This window comes from Oncorhynchus gorbuscha, linkage group LG06 (genome assembly GCF_021184085.1).
Source record: "Oncorhynchus gorbuscha isolate QuinsamMale2020 ecotype Even-year linkage group LG06, OgorEven_v1.0, whole genome shotgun sequence".
NCBI lineage: Eukaryota > Metazoa > Chordata > Actinopteri > Salmoniformes > Salmonidae > Oncorhynchus > Oncorhynchus gorbuscha.
The window spans coordinates 46178580-46200541 of record NC_060178.1 but is presented as its reverse complement, the minus strand read 5'-3'; the positions used below and the strand labels follow the sequence as shown (position 1 = coordinate 46200541).

The following is a 21962-nucleotide window of genomic DNA, read 5'->3' as shown; positions in this document are numbered from 1 at the left end:
TTTCTGTGACTAGTTGCTGACCTAACATAATGATACGTTCTGCTTTCGCCGAAAAGCCTTTTTGAAATCGGACACTGGGGTTGGATTAACGAGAAATGTATCTTTAAAATTGTTTAAAATACTTGTATGGTTGAGGAATTTTAATTATGAGATTTCTGTTGTTTTGAATTTGGCTTCTTGCAATTTCACTGGCTGTTGGCGAGGTGGGACGCTAGCGTCCCGAACGATCCCAGAGAGGTTAATTCGCTCAAAAACATTAATCTACTCTCTTGCTGCTGAGAAAAAAATGGGGTAGTTTTCAGGCTCTGGGCGGATTTTGAGTAGTCATTGGCCTAGAAATTTTAGCGAGACCTGGCAACCCTATCAATGCTAATGCTGTCGCATCAAATGGCTTTTTAAAGTGGCAAAAATTCACGAAGTCGACGCTACTGGTTTCACACGAGTGAAAATACTTTTCCTCAGATAGTGTTTATACACCGCATATTCCAATATATAATAACCATACAAAAACTTGTGTGAATTTTTTTCTTCTTTTTATACTTTCTCTGCGTCCTCAAGAGGAACCCATAGAGCGCCACTGTGTGCCTGATGTTCCTAAGGAGCACTTTGGCCAGAGGCTACTCGTCAAGTGCTTGTCCTTGAAGTAAGTGGGGGAACACACCGACAACCTTTAAAAAGCATTTTAGCTGCCTTCTGCTTTCTACTGACCCAATCCTTTTTTCCTCCTCAAGGTTTGAGATTGAAATCGAGCCCATATTCGCCAGTTTGGCCTTATACGATGTCAAGGAAAAGAAAAAGGTATGCTGTTATGTTTTCCTCAATGCCACTTGTCCCGGAGTTGTTGGGTCAGTCTCTGAGAAATCATTAAAAGTGGTTGGAGTCCAACATGAACTAGATGACTGGGCTATAAAAGTTTACATATGAGACCTGTTATCATTGTGTGAATGCTCTTTAAGTCATACCATGTATCTGTATGAGTAACACTCAATTGTTGCTCAAACATTAAGAGGGAAACGGTAACCAATTTAAAATGAAGTACCTCGAAGCCCCTCTTCCTTGCCCAGTCAATTTACAGTGAACAAATATTTCAGAGTTTTTAGAAACTTCAATGTTGTCAGATTAAGTATTCGTAATGGATTGAGAAATAAATTGCACTAACCGACATCAATATCAGACTAGTCTCTTGTCTTTTTACACTGTTTATTCCATTCAAAGTTTCACGTCTCTCTCCCTCATCAGATATCAGAGAACTTCTTATTCGACCTGAACTCCGAGCAGACTAAAGGGATGCTGCGCTCCCACAGCCAGACAGCAGCCATCTCTACCCTGGCCCGCTCAGCCATCTTCTCCATCACATACCCCTCCCAGGACGTGTTCCTCGTCATACAGGTCAGCATCACGCACATTTCTAGAGTTACAAAATTCCCTAAATGTCAAATTAAATAAATAAAAATTCAGAAGGGAATAAGTTGTAAATCATATCAATAATGGATTTCTGAAAAACCAGGGAATTTTTGCGATGTTAACTTAATCACTTCCTGTACGTTGGATCTGCCGATCTGTATGTGAGTAGTGACTGATAACTTCCTTCCTGTGTGTTGGCTGTCCCCAGCTGGAGAAGGTGTTGCAGCAGGGAGATATAGGAGAGTGTGCAGAGCCCTACATGGTCTTCAAAGAGTCCGACACAGCCAAGGTAAGAGCGTTCTTTAAAAAAACATTCAAATAAGCAATAGACTCAAAGTGAATGGTAATCTTTTCATAGGTTAGGTAGATTACAATGTTTATTGGGTAGGCTCTGTGGTATAGATCATCAAACAGATGGAGGAGATGCAATGATTCTCTCCCCTTCCATATATAGAACAAAGAGAAGTTGGACAAGTTGCGGAGCCAGTCGGAGCAGTTCTGCACACGTCTGGGTCGGTACCGGATGCCCTTCGCCTGGACAGCCATCCACCTGATGAACATTGTGAACAGCGCTGGCAAGCCTGGAGATGGGACTTCCAGGTCAGAACACTTGGGGATCAATAAAGTTGTGCAGAGTTGAATTGATTACCATAGAGGATGGCCAGTTCTCCCTGGATGTCAGTGTCAGCTGAGAACAGAACAGGGCCGTGCAGTTTGTCTATATGAGTCATCGGGTGGACATTCGTCATACCGGGGGTAAGGTTGCCGATGGAGAGGTTTCATACTGGGGGAGGGGACTCAGGGAACACATCTAGGCCGCTTTTCATCAATTGTTAACTTTATTATCATATGAAATTAAACATATCATTGAATATAGAGTGTAGAGGCTGCTCTAACTTTGACCTTGTGATGTAATGGTGATTCTGTAACTCTGGCTGTGGCTTTCTGTTGCCCCCCCCCCCAGAGAGGAAAGGGTCATGGTCGGAGAGGAGGAACTCAAGCAATGCGGGCCGGCGCTCCCTGGAGAGGACCACCAGTGGAGACGAGTCATGTAGTCTGAGCAGCTTCAGACCTGCTACCCTCACCGTCACCAACTTCTTTAAACAGGAAGGGGACAGGTTGAGTGATGAGGACCTGTATAAGTTTTTAGCTGACATGAGGAGGCCGTCTTCTGTACTGAGGAGACTGAGACCTATCACAGGTACAGTAACAACACCATCGGCACTACTCACTGCGTCAATAAACACAATCTTTTGAATTAAATCACCATATAAATCCACTAACTAGAAAATGACCTTTACTGAAGTAAATTGAATGGGATTGAATGTCTCTGCTGTAACCAAGATGTTTGATCTTGACATCTAGCCACTTACCTAGCAAGTTAGCAAACCAAATGCATAGCTAGAGCTGAATTTAATTTGACACGTCTTAGATTTCTTATTGTTATACTTACAGTTAGTTATAAGCAGTAGTGTAGCATGCACCCCCAAAACGATATTAATGATTTATAGTGGTGGGAATCCAACAGTGTTACGTAGGCCCCCAAAAGTATAGTGCCGGCTTTGTATGGATGTGGGTACACTGACCCGCGAGCCACTGTGGCCCATCATGATGAGTTAACATTTTTTGTGGCCCCCATCCCCATCAAGGGGCGGGAGGGTAGCCTAGTGGTTAGAGCATTGGGCCAGTAACTGAAAGGTTGCTAGATCGAATCCCCGAGCTGACAAGGTAAAGTCGTTCTGCCCCTGAACAAGGCAGTTAACCCACTCTTCCTAGTTCGTCATTGTAAATAACAATTTGTTCTTAACTGACTTGCCTAGTTAAATAAAGGTAAAAAATAAAATAATAATTCTAAGTTACACATCCCTGCTCTAGAGGGAGTCCTTTATTCACCTCTAAACAGATAGAAAATCCACAATAGCTGATTCGCTTGATAATTTTTTACTGCAGCTTTCTGCCCCCCTCATTGTAGAACCATATTTTAAATTTAACAATTGCTTCTGGTGCTATACCTGAGATCTGGAAGGCGGTGCATGTCCTCCCCTTCAAAGGGGGATGCTTCTGACCTAGATAACCACCACCCAATTTCTAAACAACTGTAATATTTTTGCAAGGCAAGCTACAATCAGTGGCAAACTCTTTTTAACTTCAAATTATATTCTTAATGTGCACCAGTCTGGTTTTAAACCCGGATATAGCAGCTTTTCAGCAGCTACACTTGTCTTCAACGATGTGTTTAATTGCTTAGATCATAAGAATCACTGTGCTGCCATATTTATGGACATATCCAAGGCCTTTGATACTGTCCACCATCCCCTACTAATTCAAAGGTTGTCTGAAATGAGCTTCGACCAATTGTCATGCAAGTGGTTTGGAAACTGTGCACATCCTGTCTGACAATGGGCTTTCTGAACGTGTCAAGTCACCGCTGTATTACTAAAGGTGTCCCGCAGGGGTCTGTCTTTATTATTCACAGTGCATTTGGAAGTATTCCGACCCCTTGACTTTTTCCATATCTTATTCTAAAATGGATGATTTTTTTATTTTTATTGATCCATACACAATACCCCATAATGACAAAGTGAAAACAGGTTTGTAGAATTTTTCACATTTATACAAAATAATCAACGGTTACCTTATTTCCATAAGTATTAAGACCCTTTGCTATGAGACTTGAAATTGAGCTTGGGTGAATCCTGTTTTTATTGATCATCTTTTAGATGTTTCTACAACGTGATTGGAGTCCACCTGTGGTAAATTTGAATTGATTGGACATGATTTGGAAAGGCACACACCTGTCTATAAAAGGTCCCCCTGTTGACAGTGCATGTCAGAGCAAAAACCAAGCCATGAGGTCGAAGGAATTATACTGAGAGCTCCAAGACAGGATTGTGTTAAGGCACAGATCTGGGGAAGAGTACCAACAAATGTCTGCAGCATTGAAGGTCCCCAAGAACACAGTGGCCACCATCATTCTTAAATGGAAGAAGTTTGGAACCACCAAGACTCTTCCTAGAGCTGGCCTCCCGACCAAACTGAGCAATCAGGAGAGAAGGGCCTTGGTCAGGGTGGTGACCGAGAACCCGATGGTCACTGACAGAGTTCAAGTGGGGAGATGGGAGAACCTTCCATAAAGACAACCATCTCTGCACCACTCCAGTAATCAGTCCTATACGTGGAGGGGCCAGATGAAAGCCACTCCTCCAGTAAAAGGAACATGACAGCCAGCTTGGAGTTTGCCAAAAGACACCTAAAGGACTCTCAGGCCATTAGAAACAAGATTCTCTGGTATGAGGAAACCAAGATTGAATAGCGCAAAGTATAGAGATGCTTGATGAAGGTTCACAATGACCCTAAGCACACAGCCAAGACAATGCAGCAGTGGCTTAGGGACAAGTCTCTGAATGTCTCTTGAGTGGCCCAGCCAGAGCCCGGACTTGTACCCAATTTGAACATCTCTGGAGAGACCTGAAAATAGCTGTGCAGCGATGCTCCCCATCCAACCTGATAGAGCTTGAGAGGATCTGCAGAGAAGAATGGGAGAAACTCCCCATGTACAGGTGTGCCAGGCTTGTAGCTTCATACCCAAGAAGACTCGAGGCTGTAATGGCTGCTGAAGGTGCTTCAACAAAGTACTAAGTAAGGTCTGAATACTTAAGTAAATGTGAAATTTCCAATTTGCAAAAATGTCAAAAGTTTTTCTGCTTTGTCATTTTGGGGTATTGTGTGTAGTTTGATGAGGGACAATAACTATTTAATCCATTATTAGAATAAAGCTGTAATGTAACAAAATGTGGGGGAAAAGTCAATGGGTCTGAATACTTTCCGAATGCACTGTATATAAATAGTTTGTCTATATGCAAGAACTTATAACATTCAGCTGTATGCAGATGACACTCTTATGTGCACTATTGCTCCTGTTGCTGACCAGGCTATGTTAGAGCTGCAATCTGATTTTGTGCAATCATCGATTTAATATTGATACTTAATGTGGAAAAAATGAAATATGTTCTTGGTTTACACATTTATGCATTGGATGGTTGCAGGTTCCCGCCCATAAATATATTGACTTTTGGATTGATAAAAGTGACGATTAAAAAAAAAAAACATAGATGAGCTAGTTAAGAATTTGAGATTTCAAGTAGGCGTCTTTTTTTTATAGAAATAGATCATGCCTCTCCCTAAACAGCAGGAAGCAGATTGTACAGTCAACTTTCCTGCCAGCTCTTGGTTACGGTGGCACCATTTATCAGAATGTAGCAGCCACTACTCTAAATCCCGTGGATGCAGTGTACCATAGCGTGATTCGCTTTATCACAGGTGACAGGTTTAATACTCTTCAACGCATCCTTTATCAAGAGGTCGGCTGGTCCTCTCTAAATTTCTGTAGATCACTTCATTGCTCCTTTTTGGTTTACAAAGCTCTGCTGCGCGAGCTTCTAACATGTCTCACTTCTCTGTTAAAGTATATAAGAGGCACCACACCCGCTTACAGGATTGGTTAACTCTAGTTAAATCAGCCTTTAGTTTTAACGCCCCACCCACATTTGGAATCATTCACAATCCTCATTACTTCTTGGATCGCTTGTCAATATAGGGCCGTTTTAGAACTCTGATGAGGAATGAATTCACTGAGTGTTGCAAGTGTTTCGGTTGATTGTAATCATTTATCATGTCAAGTTCTAGTTCAAATGGTATCAAAAAGCTGTATGCAACCTCTTCCAGACTGCGCTTGAAACTTAGACACACCATTCAATCTTAAATGGCTGGTCTATGCCATTGAAATGCATTGGGATTTATGCAAATATGTCTGTAGTGTGCAAAGTGTGCAAAGTGTAAGTAGTATCAAAAAGCATTTTGACCAGTGCCAATCTGCAAATTTTTAAATTATTTTGGTGTTGGTAGCTTTTACAGTTTTAGTGCTGGAGGTTCCAAAGCAATAATGATGATTATAATAATAACAATAACAGTTTCTAAAGTTGTGAGACAGTGGGTCAGAGAAAATCAAGAAAAATATAGTCTATTAATTTCTCAAATAAATACAATAGTTTCAATACAACTGTTGGAGAACAACCTTTTCCTCATGGACACTGTCCTGAGAGAAGGCATTAATCCTGAGACCCCAGACAAAAGTAGCTTTTTATTTATCTGAGTTTCCAGTCTTTTTATTTGGCCTCACAATGAAGTGTTTGACCATTTTATATTCAGGACAGCCTGGTCTACAAGTGTAACACAAAACAATGAAGTGTTTGACCATTTTATATTCAGGACAGCCAGGTCTACAAGTGTTACACAAAACAATGACGTGTTTGACCATTTTATATTCAGGACAGCCAGGTCTACAAGTGTAACACAAAACAATGACGTGTTTGACCATTTTATTTTCAGGACAGCCAGGTCTACAAGTGTAACACAAAACAATGACGTGTTTGACCATTTTATTTTCAGGACAGCCAAGTCTACAAGTGTTACACAAAACAATGACGTGTTTGACCATTTTATATTCAGGACAGCCAAGTCTACAAGTGTTACACAAAACAATGACGTGTTTGACCATTTTATATTCAGGACAGCCAGGTCTACAAGTGTAACACAAAACAATGAAGTGTTTGACCATTTTATTTTCAGGACAGCCAGGTCTACAAGTGTTACACAAAACTATTTGACAAGAGTTTTATTGACAAGTGTCAAATTATACATTTTTCCAAAGCAAAAACCTGATAAAAATGAATTTGTGTACAGAAATGTATACTTACAGATATTGTTTGCTCAGTGGAAATTAATATCCAACTTGTCGGTGACAACTGTTTGGAGTTTTGACAGTAACTATGTGAGTTTCTTACAGTATTATAGACACTATTCTCCTAGGATTTCCTATGATCTATATAGGAGAAACCCTTACTTTCTAACAACTCTCGTGTAGCATCATAGAGCAAAAAAATGTTATGTGTTTGAATGTCTCGGCTCTTCATAGACTACATTTAATAGTCTGTAGCTCAAATCATTCGGACTCTAAATACGTTTTTGTAAAAAGATCCCGCCCCGGGCCCCCTTTGGGATTTGCCCTTGTCTCACAAACACTGCTCTAGCTCAGCCCCCATTAATCACAGACTAATGGTGGGTGTCAATGGATGCAGAACAAATAGACAAAATCCCATGGCACAACACAGAAGCCTGTGTTTTAAAGGGGTTAGACGCCCAGAACGCGCCGGCGTCACAGTGGGCCTGTAGGAGTTAAATCATGCTCTGCACAACTTAATGAACATGCAACTGACCTATTAAAAAAATACATCAATGAAAGTGCTTTCAGGATATCCAGGTAATTATTATTTTATCTGAAAATAATCTATTTTTTATTTTGGTGTCTGTTACAAAGTATGTCTGGCATTTTTAAAATGCCGCTGCCCCTTTAATAGTTTGGTTGCGCAGTTGCCATGTGCACAATTCTAGGAGTTGAGAGGTAAATGTGGTATCACTGGAAAGCTGGGACCCCCCTCTTTTTAAATGTATACATCAAATCTGCTTTAAAAGGTGTGTTTTCCCTGCTATGGTAGATAGAAAAATACCTCATATTTATTTGTTATTAGAGAAGAGAATACAGTTTGACATTCCTTTCACGCCTCCACAAAAACTCTCTGGTGCCCTTTTGAAAACCTCAGACTTACGTATAACTTCCAGTGAGAGAGTACCACTGCCATATCAGTCCATTAGGCTTAGATATTCGTTGATGTGTAGAGCTGTTGTTTATGTTATTTACCCTGTCTTGTTCCCTCTAGCCCAGCTGAAGATTGACATCCTGCCGGCCCCAGAGAACCCCCACTACTGCTTGACCCCTGACCTCCAGCAGGTCAAGCCCTACCCAGACAGCAGGGTCCGCCCCACCAGGGAGATACTGGAGTTCCCACCCAGGGACGTCTACTTACCAAACACAACCTACAGGTAATGAAACAATACCACTTACAGTTCATTCGGAAAGTATTTATTTTCTACTATTTTCCACATTTTGTTACGTTACAGCCTTATTCTAAAATGGATGAACAAAATGTTTTTGTTCGTTTATCGCCACACAATACCCTGTAATGACAAAGCGAAAACAGGTATTTAAAATGAAAAACAAACTTTATTTACATTATGAATACTTATGCAAATGTGATTTCAGTTTTACATTTTTAGAAATAAATGTTGAAAAAATTCTTTACCTGTTTTTGCTTTGACATTATGGTGTAGTGTGTGTGTGTGTAGATGAGTAAAAAACAACAACAATTTAAGTCTGTAAAGGGATCTGAATATTCTTCGAATGCACTGTACTTTACATAGCCTTACCCAACACCAGCTACGGGTAATGACTCACTTTACCAACTAGCAGGCAACATAACAAGATGACATGCATGGATATTTATTAACCTTTATTTTAGCAGGGAAGTCCCATTGAGATGAAGGCCTCTTTTTCAAGAGAGCCATGCATACAGATACAGCGTTTTACAAATGCAATGCAATAAAAACATACAGTACTTACAAGCAATTAATGAAAAGCATTCCTCAACAGTTCAACGGAACTTCTAGAGTTAGCCATCCCTGTGATCGGGCCTGGTAAGTCTGTAGTTTAACAATGCAGTTTGGTGCGGCAGGTAGCCCAGTGATTAGAGAGTAGGACTTGTAACCGAAAGGTTGCAAGATTGAATCCCTGAGCTGACAAGGTAAAAATCTGTCGTTCTGCCCCTGAACAAGACAGTTTAACCCACTGTTCCTAGGCCGTCATTGAAAATAATGAATTTGTTCTTAACTGACTTGCCGAGTTAAATAAAGGTAAGGTACGGTGGAAGTTTGTGCTAGAGGGCTTGAATTTGTAACCAATACCATCCTTAAACTTACAATCTAATACTACCAACAGGCATTCCTGACACGTTGATATCATTCCTAGTCCTCAAGGGAATGTGACACACATGAAGTCCTTCCTGTTTATGAGACTGTGTATTTCCTTCTAACTGTTCTGATCAAATACACTGGAGCCTGGAGGACACAGACGAACCAAACGGTCTTTCTCCCTTCCACTATCCCTGTCTCGCTTTCATCTGATCCACATGTGGTATCACTACTGTAACAGAGCAGCACAACACACAACCTACAGGCCTTCCTGTTGATATTAAGCTTTCCTCCGAGCGATGGCGCATCAGGTTCAACATGTAACAATCTGTAACATCACCCCATGTCCCGTGTGACTGCCTGGTCGACTGACCAACTGCACACGGCTTTGTGTTGAGTGACCTCCTGAGCCCTGCTGCTATTTTAGTCAAGGTCAGAGAGTGAGGGGGAGAGAGGACTTTTATCAGACACTGTGTTGACATGGCGAGAGAGAAAGAGGGAAATGAAGGGAGGGAGAGAGAGGGCTCTTATCAGACACTGTGGTGGCATGGAGGGAGGGAGAGAGAAAGAAGGAAAGAGAGCGAGAGGACCCTTCTCACAGGTTGTGTTGACATTGCCACTTCAGCTGCCCTGAGGCCTTGTTTGTCTGCTGATAGCAGTCAGGGCCTTCCTAGATTGAGCTCCTGCCAGCTTTAGTAACTCTGCTTTAGTTGCTCTGCATACTTCCTGGTTAAGGAAATTGATGTGGTGCAAACATCCTATTACATTACTAGGGGGATATATCATAAAAGTTCCAGAATATTTTGGTAATGGCAGCCATTTTTGTAAGGGAGAAATCCCAAACCATTTGAAAAAATAGGGATGCACGATATATCGGTGAACATATCGGAAATTGCCGATATTAGCTAAAAATGGCAACATCGGTATCGGCCGATGTCTAGTTTAACGCCCGATGTGCAAAATCGATGTCAATGCTGACCTACATACCTATTTAACGAAGGTACATGACGTAATGACACCACATAAAATTGTGCTGCACGTGCAACACAGCATTCCTAACCTAGCCCACAATGTCTGCTGTGTGGATCAGGCAGTCAACAAGTCAAGCAGGTATTTGAAAGAGTAAGAACATTTCAGCGAGACAACTCAGAGGTAAAACCCATTAAAGCCAAGATAATGGAATTCATTGTCCTTGACAATCAACCGATCGTGTTAACACTACCAAGTGCACTATTTTTCTGACATTTCCCTACCGGAGTTACACAGTAATAGCATCACTGCTATTAGCTTCACGACATACATACTATGGAGTGCCGTTTGGGTCTTTGCGTGTCAAAAAAGATACAGTAGCACTGTCAAAGTTGTACAAAAAAAGTCAGCAAATAAGCAAACACCGGCCACGAATGATGTGTTTACAATACAGCGTTGGTAATAAAGCATCATTTGTTAGACCGCAACTTCTGGGGTAGCTCGCTTTAGCTTGGTACCTTGCTAGCACCAATATAACCAGCCTGAAAACAATGACCAGTAGAAACTGAAATCATTTTCATTATTCTTAGCAATGATTTAGGAATCTATGTGAATAAGTATTAGCTAGGTTGCCACTTGTTGTTCGTATATTGAAATTGAACTTCAGTTCATGAAAATAAATAGTCAGCAACTTAACTCTGTTGTTCAAAGCAACAGTTATAAGCAGCCAGCTAGCTTCATCTGGCTAGTGAGGCTTGACCGGACCGGGTTATGTGTTGTGAAGCTAGACACAACAATGATTAGGCACAATAGTGGAATTTGTGGTTTGCCTTCAAAATAAAAGAATGTCATTGACAGTGATGCAAATAAATACAAATAGTAGAATTATGCCATACCTTTATTTTGAAGGCTAACTGCAAAGTCACTATTGTGGCTAATCCTTATTGTGGCTAGTTTCACATAGATGGGTTCGACCACCATTAATCAAATAAGAACTGTCTTATAAATTAGGGTTATTTTAGATGACACCTAATTATATAGTTAGCTAGCTATTTAACTATAGCTACTGAAACAGATTATGTTGTTTTGCTATGTTTTTGGGGAAGAACATTGTTTGCATCCCTGAGCTAGCTATCTTTTTTTATGACCACCACTGTAGATGCGCGAGGCAACGTTACCAGCATCATAGCATACGTATCGATGAATCGTTGTGACATATGAAATACGAGTGATAGTTTAATCAATGAGTTATAACTACGTAAAACGGTGTTCCATAGAAATCCTGAGATGGGGAAAATATGTCAATGGACCATGTCTACATTTTTGTTTTCTTGAAAAGCTATGAGTGATATTACAATATCAGTACTTGCATTCACAACTTGTCTAAGTCCTATCATCAACTTATTTCAGCCACTGTATGGCTGTGGATTGACTGCGTTTTTTGTCTGGAATGTTGTCGTATTGGCAGTCACGGACCAGGATGTCTTGCTCCCAGGCAGACTAAATAACTTTTTTGCCCGCTTTGAGGACAATCCAGTGCCACTGACACGGCCTGCAACGAAAACATGCGGCCTCTCCTTCACTGCAGCCGAGGTGAGTAAGACATTTAAACGTGTTAACCCTCGCAAGGCTGCAGGTCCAGACGGCATCCCCAGCCGCGCCCTCAGAACATGCGCAGACCAGCTGGCCAGTGTGTTTACGGACATATTCAATCAATCCCTATACCAGTCTGCTGTTCCCACATGCTTCAAGAGGGCCACCATTGTTCCTGTTCCCAAGAAAGCTAAGGTAACTGAGCTAAACGACTACCGCCCCGTAGCACTCACTTCAGTCATCATGAAGTGCTTTGAGAGACTAGTCAAGGACCATATCACCTCCACCCTACCTGACACCCTAGACCCACTCCAATTTGCTTACCGCCCAAATAGGTCCACAGACGATGCAATCTCAACCACACTGCACACTGCCCTAACCCACCTGGACAAGAGGAATACCTATGTGAGAATGCTGTTCATCGACTACAGCTCGGCATTCAACACCATAGTACCCTCCAAGCTCGTCATCAAGCTCGAGACCCTGGGTCTCGACCCCGCCCTGTGCAACTGGATACTGGACTTCCTGACGGGCCGCCCCCAGGTGGTGAGGGTAGGCAACAACATCTCCTCCCCGCTGATCCTCAACACGGGGGCCCCACAAGGGTGCGTTCTGAGCCCTCTCCTGTACTCCCTGTTCACCCACGACTGCGTGGCCACGCACGCCTCCAACTCAATCATCAATGATGGTTCATGACCAAAACATCATGACCAAAACATGGTCTCTCCTATCATTGCTATGCAGACGACACACAATTAATCTTCTCCTTTCCCCCTTCTGATGACCAGGTGGCGAATCGCATCTCTGCATGTCTGGCAGACATATCAGTGTGGATGACGGATCACCACCTCAAGCTGAACTTCGGCAAGACGGAGCTGCTCTTCCTCCCGGGGAAGGACTGCCCGTTCCATGATCTCGCCATCACGGTTGACAACTCCATTGTGTCCTCCTCCCAGAGCGCTAAGAACCTTGGCGTGATCCTGGACAACAAACTGTCGTTCTCAACTAACATCAAGGCGGTGGCCCGTTCCTGTAGGTTCATGCTCTACAACATCCGCAGAGTACGACCCTGCCTCACACAGGAAGCGGCGCAGGTCCTAATCCAGGCACTTGTCATCTCCCGTCTGGATTACTGCAACTCGCTGTTGGCTGGGCTCCCTGCCTGTGCCATTAAACCCCTACAACTCATCCAGAACGCCGCAGCCCGTCTAGTGTTCAACCTTCCCAAGTTCTCTCACGTCACCCCGCTCCTCCGCTCTCTCCACTGGCTTCCAGTTGAAGCTTGCATCCGCTACAAGACCATGGTGCTTGCCTACGGAGCTGTGAGGGGAACGGCACCTCAGTACCTCCAGGCTCTGATCAGGCCCTACACCCAAATAAGGGCACTGCGTTCATCCACCTCTGGCCTGCTCGCCTCCCTACCACTGAGGAAGTACAGTTCCCGCTCAGCTCAGTCAAAACTGTTCGCTGCTCTGGCTCCCCAATGGTGGAACAAACTCCCTCACGACGCCAGGACAGCGGAGTCAATCACCACCTTCCGGAGACACCTGAAACCCCACCTCTTTAAGGAATACCTAGGATAGGATAAAGTAATCCTTCTCACCCCCTCCCCCCTTAAAATATTTAGATGCACTATTGTAAAGTGGTTGTTCCACTGGATGTCATAAGGTGAATGCACCAATTTGTAAGTCGCTCTGGATAAGAGCGTCTGCTAAATGACTTAAATGTAAATGTAAGTTTGCGGACGACACAACAGTGGTAGGCTTGATTACCAACAACGACGAGACGGCCTACAGGGAGGAGGTGAGGGCCCTCGGAGTGTGGTGTCAGGAGAATAACCTCACACTCAACGTCAACAAAACTAAGGAGATGATTGTGGACTTCAGGAAACAGCAGAGGGAACACCCCCCTATCCACATCGATGGAACAGTAGTGGAGAGGGTAGCAAGTTTTAAGTTCCTCGGCATACACATCACAGACAAACTGAATTGGTCCACTCACACTGACAGCGTCGTGAAGAAGGCGCAGCAGCGCCTCTTCAACCTCAGGAGGCTGAAGAAATTCGGCTTGTCACCAAAAGCACTCACAAACTTCTACAGATGCACAATCGAGAGCATCCTGGCGGGCTGTATCACCGCCTGGTACGGCAACTGCTCCGCCCTCAACCGTAAGGCTCTCCAGAGGGTAGTGAGGTCTGCACAACGCATCACCGGGGGCAAACTACCTGCCCTCCAGGACATCTACACCACCCGATGTTACAGGAAGGCCATAAAGATCATCAAGGACATCAACCACCCGAGCCACTGCCTGTTTACCCCGCTATCATCCAGAAGGCGAGGTCAGTACAGGTGCATCAAAGCTGGGACCGAGAGACTGAAAAACAGCTTCTATCTCAAGGCCATCAGACTGTTAAACAGCCACCACTAACATTGAGTGGCTGCTGCCAACACACTGTCATTGACACTGACCCAACTCCAGCCACTTTAATAATGGGAATTGATGGGAAATTATGTAAATATATCACTAGCCACTTTAAACAATGCTACCTTATATAATGTTACTTACCCTACATTATTCATCTCATATGCATACGTATATACTGTACTCTACATCATCGACTGCATCCTTATGTAATACATGTATCACTAGCCACTTTAACTATGCCACTTTGTTTACTTTGTTACTTGTCTACATACTCATCTCATATGTATATACTGTACCCGATACCATCTACTGTATGCTGCTCTGTACCATCACTCATTCATATATCCTTATGTACATATTCTTTATCCCCTTACACTGTGTATAAGAAAGTAGTTTTGGAATTGTTAGTTAGATTACTTGTTGGTTATTACTGCATTGTCGGAACTAGAAGCACAAGCATTTCGCTACACTCGCATTAACATCTGCTAACCATGTGTATGTGACAAATAAAATTTGATTTGATTTAATTTGAAGAACTACTGCAATCATTCCACCAAACTTGTCTGGCTAGCTAGCTAACAAACGCACAGTGCAGATAATCTCCAAATGAATTGTCTCACACCATCTTATCACAGCATTGGCTGACCATGGTTGACCAACTCACCAAAATTGCTTACCATTTATACTGTCATAAGAAGGTTAATGTCTATTCTAGTATTCTCATTCCTAATTCTATGATAGAAAACGCTGTGAGCTCTGAAGTTTATTTACCTATGTACATTTACATGTTGAATGGACAAGAGGTACAGTACATCATGGTAACAGTAGCAAATGCAATATACTCACTGTTGGTTGAGTGTGCTGTATATTGGCCTCTCACTTGCATAAGATAGTTAATGCAAATAATGTTTCAGGAGTGTTGTCAGCATTGCAGGTTGATCAGACTCAACTGTTGACTTTATAGGCCAGGGGTGTGATGACCTGTGGTTGGTAAAGCATTGCCTAAACCTGCTATGATGCAATTAGATCATTAGCCCAGTTTGTTGGTTTTTCCTTGACAAAGAATACAAAGGACAGCAGTATATTTGTTTTGGGTATGATGGTTTTATTTGTTATTATAAATATACAGTAGTTTACCAGAGCCACTCTGATAAGTAATAGTGCTGAGCGATTAGTGTTTATTTTTTATTTATTTTTTTCCTCAATTTTGGTTTAAAAAATAAACATTAAATGTGTGCCTTAAAATGGTTTTAGAGCTTTTTAATAAATATTCCAAAGCCAAATATTGAGAACATCCAAATGGCAAAATATTGGAAACATTCCATTGTCTTATTACTTTTTATTCTATTTAATTTGTTAGTCATCTCATCTAAGCTCCACTCAGGCAGTAGCTGCCAGTCAGACATCCATCTGAAGTTCCCTCCAATGAGTTATGCTGTTTAGCTAAGCTTGTAGCTAGCTGCCTATGCTGTATGAAAAAAATATTTTCAAGACTGCTAATTACCAAATAATACAACTGTCAATCGGGTAGAGCTACCTCTCAAACTGTCGGTTTTGTGTACATAACTCTCTCATATGGCCGAGAGCAACATATGGAAGGCAGTACAGGCGCGATGGATTATGGGCATTGTAGTTCATTACCACTTAAACTAGGTTATGTAGTGTTCTATTGAAAAACTTTCTTTAGCATTCCAGTTCGTTCTCGATCTGATTTCTCTCTTTATTGTTTTTATTTCTCTAGAGGAACGGCGTGTTGAGCTGACAAAAACCAAATGAAATTGAATTCAAGTAATTGATCCAACGTCGGTCAATTAGTTTAATAATGAGGGGAAAGAACTACATTTAATTTAATCGCTCAGCAATAATTAGTAAGAAACATAACATATGTACAGTAAGTAGCAGCCGTTTTAAATGCAGCAGAAAGATAAGAGTTGGCAGGAGACAAGAGTCAATATGACCAATCTAAATGACCTGACGTTAACTACCCTGGCAGCACATTTAATAGAACATTATCAAAATTGTTTTAAATACAGTAAAAAGATGGTGAAAACACTAAGCTCATATACATTTGAAGATCTATGCATCATTTGATATTTTGTCTATTTATGTGTGAATATTTGGTACATTCAGCAACAGCCACCGAATGTGCAGAAATACAATATAGAGTGATAAATCAGGGGATAAGGACATGCCTGAGGATGATGTCTTTGTCACATGCAGTTCATTCATTTAACATAATGAGTAGTAACCTATCTAAAGCAGAGTTATGTCGGTTACATAATTAAATTCACCCATTTGAAGGTAGCCTAAATTCTCAGTGCTGGGATGTGTTGCAGACCAGGACAGACAGTGTTGAATCATCTGACATTCCATCCAAACCAAAACTTGGCTCTTATAAAACTGATTACCCAACTCTATATGTGTATCTGGAACAATTTGTGAGGTCATTGACCGGCTGACTGCTATTGCATCATTCTGACTACGCAGCTTATTTTCTCTGTCATACAAAATTGTTGGCTGGCTGTTATTGGTGGCAGACTTTTTTTTCTACTGTCAACAGCTGCTCTATCTGTTGCTACCATGCCAACAATGTGTAATGCGAGGGTGGGTAAGTGGAAGGTTACGGCGAGAGGGGGTGTATTTGTTGTTGCCGTACCAACGAGGTGTAATGTAGGTGGGGACGCGGTTAAGGGGGACTTGAGGTGAGGGGGGCGGGTGAGGCAGGCCGTATGGAGATCTTGGTGGTCTTGAGGGAGTAGGAGGTCCCCAGAGGTTTCCACTGGATTCCTTTCCTCCTCATGGAACGACCCTTTGACCTCAGCCACATGTACCTGCCGTTCAGGTTGGTGTCACCACAGGCATTGAACCACCAGCCACCTGCCAGAAATGGGTTAAATTATATAACAAGTCTAGAACCCATAGTCAATCTCTGTGCTGCCTGCTTGGAAATGTCTTTAACAGGTGTATGGTACCAGACAGTGCTGTGAACCTGTACCAAGTGTGTTGTCAGTACCTGTAGTTGCATCAGGTGTGTGATCAATGCATACCTGTGTAGTTTTTGGCGCAGTTGGAGTCCTGGTGGTTGTCGTTGTCTCTGTCCTTGGTTGAGAACCTCATGCCACTGTGGTTGCCCATGGCATCGGGCAGATCACCAGACAGGTGGGTGAGGTGGAGGGTGTAGTGGGCCTGGGGTCCCTCCATGGTGAACTGGTACTCTACAGACCTCCTCTCTTCCTTCCAGTCCTCCAGCTCAATACGCAGGATAGATTCACCCTGACCAGCAAGGCTGTAGATCTTCCTCAGGCCCAGCCAGAACTCTTCTACAATGACACCGATAGCACACACAAATGTCATTGAATGGCCATAGAGCTACAACACACAGATAAAACACACATTCTCTCAGAGCTGTCCTATGATAACACAGAGAACGCACACATTCTGTTAGAAACCTTCTATAGTGACACAGATCACACACAAATGTCAGAACTCTACTTTAACAGATCACAAACGCATACAAAGCCATCAAATGGTCATAAAGCTAGTTCAGATTCTATACTGTAGGCCTAGCTACTTTGTTTTGTTCTGTATGCCATGGCCCATAACTCGTGTTAAATAGTGTGGGCCAAGTTCTGACACTCAATAGTATTTTCCCTAGCCCCTGGCTGCATACAGTAGTCATGGGTGTGATGACATAATTTACGCTCGTAACAGCGACGGAAACGGACACTGAACAATTCACATCTTAAAGGACCTGTTTGAATGCAGTATGATTATATGCCTATGACCTGGGGTCCAAGCCTGGCTGAAGTTAAGTGCAGCTATTGCTTTGTCTGGTCAGACAATGGAGGAAGTAAATCTGTCAAAGGGTGCTTGATAAGCTAATTTACAATAACAGTTTCCTATCCGCTGTCCCTTCCGGAAGTACTTACGAGTGGTGGAGTGTGGCTGTATTGGCTGTTTCCTGCTTTATGAATGCCTACAGGCCTTTGTAGACTGGAATCGGGATATTAAGGCATAATCCGGTATGGGTGCTTGCCGCTGAGTTGAATTGAGCCATAAAGGTTTCATTCGTTTTTTTTTTGTTCGTTATGGATAGAGATGTATTGACTGTCTACTAGATCCCGACTGATATATTGGTTCAACGATATTATCGGCCGATATTGGCCTTTTCATCGCTAGTCCAACGATAACCGACACACAATAAATAGGATGAAAAAAATTGAATGCTTATCCGAACACTTGCGGCCATTCTCATGTCATTGTTGGCACAATGTATTGAATCAACATTTGAAGCCAAGAGACAACGGCTCATGTGGATGGTGATTTATGAGAATTCAGTGGGGAAAATGACACTTTCATTCCCCCGCAGTAAAACAGTATATCGGCAGATATATCAGTATCTGTATGTTTTCTCCCCCCAGAAATCGGAATCTGTATCGAACTCCAACAAAGACTTATCGGTCGGGCTCTACTGTCCACTGACAAAATGTACTGATAGAAAGAAATAAGCCAAACTAACTTTGCAGATCACCAAATCCGTTCTCGTACTTCTCCCATGCTTGGTCAAAATCCACAGATCCGTCCTCCCTGCTCTGGATGACTGTTGCTCCTCCTCCTGTCGATGTGGGAGATGGGACATGTAGTCAATACATGGACAGAGAAACAGAGCAAAATCCACTTCCTTTCTCTAGACTCATTATGGAAACTCGTAGGAAGCGCTTATTTCCTTCTGATAGCCTGTATGACCCTGTTTCCTATAGACTCGTTTCTGCTTGTCTGTTTGTCTCGACCATTTAGACTTCTGTAAGAACATGTCAAAGATGTATACACAATGCAGAGGACGAAAGGCCTAGAATTAACAATCAATGGAAATAGATGTTTTTCAGTTCAACATCTGTTTAGAATCTGTTAGAATTGTCAGTCCTGAACACTCATAGCTACTTTTGCTGTTTTCATTCGTCTGAATCATCTCTACATTGAGTCTGGAGCAGGATACTTGTTATTTGGTTGTACTGCAAGGAATTCTAATTGGTCAGCCACAGGCTAGTGTGGGAGGGGGGGGGGGGGTATAAATTGCTTTGTTCTGTGGAGAGAATCACTGAGGATGGGGGAGCATGAACACCTACTATCTACCTCCCTGCATGAATAAACCTATTTTCCTCCCCCCTGATTTGCTTTGGGGGTTGTGTTTTTGAAGAGTAACATCAACTCCTAACGCTTGTATGTAATGCAAAGAAATGTCTTGCCACATTACCGTCACATAGTTGGTTGAGAATTTGACACGGGATTGTGTCTTACCTGAGGTCAGTTCACAGAACACATTGAAAGGCTCAGACTGGTTTGGCTTGATAGAGTACACCCCGCTGTTTCTCTCTCCTCTGTTGAACAGATCACTGCAGTCCATGGATAGGTCTGTGTCCGGACCAGTGGAGTTGCCTGTCAGGTATCCAAACATGTCTGGCGTCTCTGAGTTGGAATCCGCAACTTTGTCAGTTGTGTCCTGGAAATTGTCAATGCTGATCTGGAATAGCAGGCAAAGTTAAAAACGGTATGGTGCTGTCTATTTAAATGTTTTTAGTGGCCTTTTTTATACACTGATTGAACAGGGATGAAAGAAATGGCCATTACCTTTGGTCTACTGTATACAATTCGATTATCTCTTTAAAGCAACAGAGATGTGTACCTTTTCTTCCAGAGTCCTGATCTTAGTTTTTTGGTGGTTGAGCTGATCGTGCTGCTCCCTCACAGCTTTCAGCAGGTCTGTGATGGTCCTCTCCTGCGCCGCAATCACATCCTGAAACAGACCAGTTAAAACTGTCTCGTTAATGCTCGCATTATAATACATTTCCCAATGGCATAACTTGAAATCATCAATTGAAATCATTACTACTCATTAAAAATATATGTTTTCATTGACTTAAACTTCTCAATTAATTCAGCAAAATAAAATTTGATGCAATATTCAGTATATGTTGAATATTTGTGCCAGAAACACTGAATCTTATTCTAGAACAAAGACATTTCACATTGAAACAAAATAAGTCATAAATCTCAGTACTGATTTTAATATGAAGGTCAGCAGTGTACCTTGAGTGACTTGATCTCGTAGAGCTGCTCTTCGGGCATCATGCTCTCCGACAGTCCCTTCAGTTTCTCCTCCAGCCCTCCTACTTTACTCTGCAGCTGGCTCCTCTCTTGCAGGATACTGTTGATCTTGGAGTTGATCTCCAGTGACAGGTTCCGGATCTCCTCGTTGTTGGCCTTGAGGAATGTGGTGGTCTTCTTCAGCTCCTCCTCTTCCTCCTTTATCTCAGAGGTGACCACAGAGAGCTGGTAGAAAGAGCGGTCAAAGATGTTGAGTTTTTGAAAGATGTCGTTGATCTGGGCCTTGGTCTTGTGGACAAACTCCCTGAGGCTCTGACCCAGTTGGAGCAAGCCGTTGGCAAGGAGACGGACATCGTCCAGCATGGCAAAGCGGGACTTGGCCTCGGCTGGAGGCTGCGTCTGGGGCTGGAGTTGAGAGGGTACAGTGGGGTAGACCCTGGAGGTATCCTGATGAGCTGCCTGAACTGTAGATACACCCAGCAGAAACAAGAGGCAGAAGAGCTTCATGGTCAAATCTCTCTCAGCAATCGTGGAATAGCAAGAAGTAGTCTCTCTCTCTGTTCTTCCTCCGCTGCCCTACTTTCACTCTCCGGCTGTCTGTACACCTCTTACTCTTTCTCTCTCTCCCTCTACCTCTCTCTCTGTCACTCTGCTAGAAAGATGTGAGAGCAGCAGGCAGGCAGGCCTGTGTTATATACCCCAGTCCAGCAAGGGAAGGGTAGGTTAGTTGATCATTAAGCCCTGTTATGCTTGAGCTACTGGGCCCCCTGAAATCCCCTCGGTGGCCCCCTCAACCCCCTCCCTTCATAAACAAACAAATCACTGCAGTGAGCGAATAGCAAATACACCCCTTTAGCACAACAGCCCCCCCCCACCCCACCCTTAACCTCCCAAATCCCCCACCACACCCTACCCAGCCTCCATCTGCAGCACACTGCTTTAGCTGACCAGCAGAAAGCCAACAGTGGAAGGCCATCGGATGATGCCTCATTTGTCCCTATCAATCTCACTATGATTCATAATATGTCACACAATTGTTGTCTATGGGTTTGATTTAACGTCCTGCTGAATCAGCCCAGCATCACTCTCTCAGGTCTCTCTCGCTGGGTCTAGATGAGGTGTGCTGTATGTACTGAGAGAGGCAGGTGGATGTCATCAATGCTATGGTGTTTGCTGTAGTTTGCATTGGGGGCGAATAATGTGCTAAATGGAGACGACTGTGAACTCATTTTGTTTCCATATTTGACTATTCTAGTTCTGCAATCTGACCGTTCTCATTTTGTGAGCATCTTTTGTTTCTCCTACTTAGCCAAGATTATTTTAATGCTACCAATAATCGAACTGTCTCGACAACATGTTTCAATGATTTTTCAGTGACTCTAAATCATATTAGTCCTGCTCTATGTTTTATTGGGTGGAGAGGTGTGTGGGTGGGGGCAGAGATTTTTTGTGGGGGGGGGGAGGCACTAGGACTTTTTAGCAACTTTTTGCCTCTTTAGGATTGTTTGTCCAACTGAAAAGCGATGGTTATACTTTATTTTGGGGTCCCCAAAAGTTTCAAATGAAACGCTAATACAGAATGAGGAAATAGTGATGGACAGCAA

The 21962-nt window shown here is 42.8% G+C and overlaps 1 protein-coding gene and 1 pseudogene across 1 annotated transcript; one reads left to right on the top strand and one right to left on the bottom strand.

Annotated features, from left to right (window-relative positions):
* LOC124038022 overlaps positions 1 to 21962 on the top strand; it is a 93003-nt pseudogene that overhangs the window by 19208 nt on the left and 51833 nt on the right.
* LOC124038021 (angiopoietin-related protein 3-like) lies at positions 15321 to 21006 on the bottom strand. Its single transcript, XM_046353386.1, has 6 exons — positions 20341 to 21006; positions 19937 to 20047; positions 19552 to 19774; positions 18773 to 18868; positions 17301 to 17573; positions 15321 to 17130 (listed from the first exon to the last, which is right to left on the bottom strand). Exons 1-6 carry the CDS (start codon positions 20863 to 20865, stop codon positions 16940 to 16942), a joined length of 1419 nt encoding a protein of 472 aa, XP_046209342.1. The 5' UTR covers positions 20866 to 21006; the 3' UTR covers positions 15321 to 16939.

What these genes read in the sequence shown, in the direction of transcription:
- LOC124038021 (XM_046353386.1), bottom strand. Translation starts at nt 20,865, where the DNA reads ATGAAGCTCTTCTGCCTCTTGTTTCTGCTGGGTGTATCTACAGTTCAG. An exon ending in CGGATTTGGTGATCTGCAAA is followed by an intron (nt 17,574 to 18,772) that starts GTTAGTTTGGCT and finishes GTGTCATTGTAG; the next exon opens with AAGAGTTCTGGCTGGGCCTG. An exon ending in CTGCGCCAAAAACTACACAG is followed by an intron (nt 17,131 to 17,300) that starts GTATGCATTGAT and finishes CATTTCTGGCAG; the next exon opens with GTGGCTGGTGGTTCAATGCC.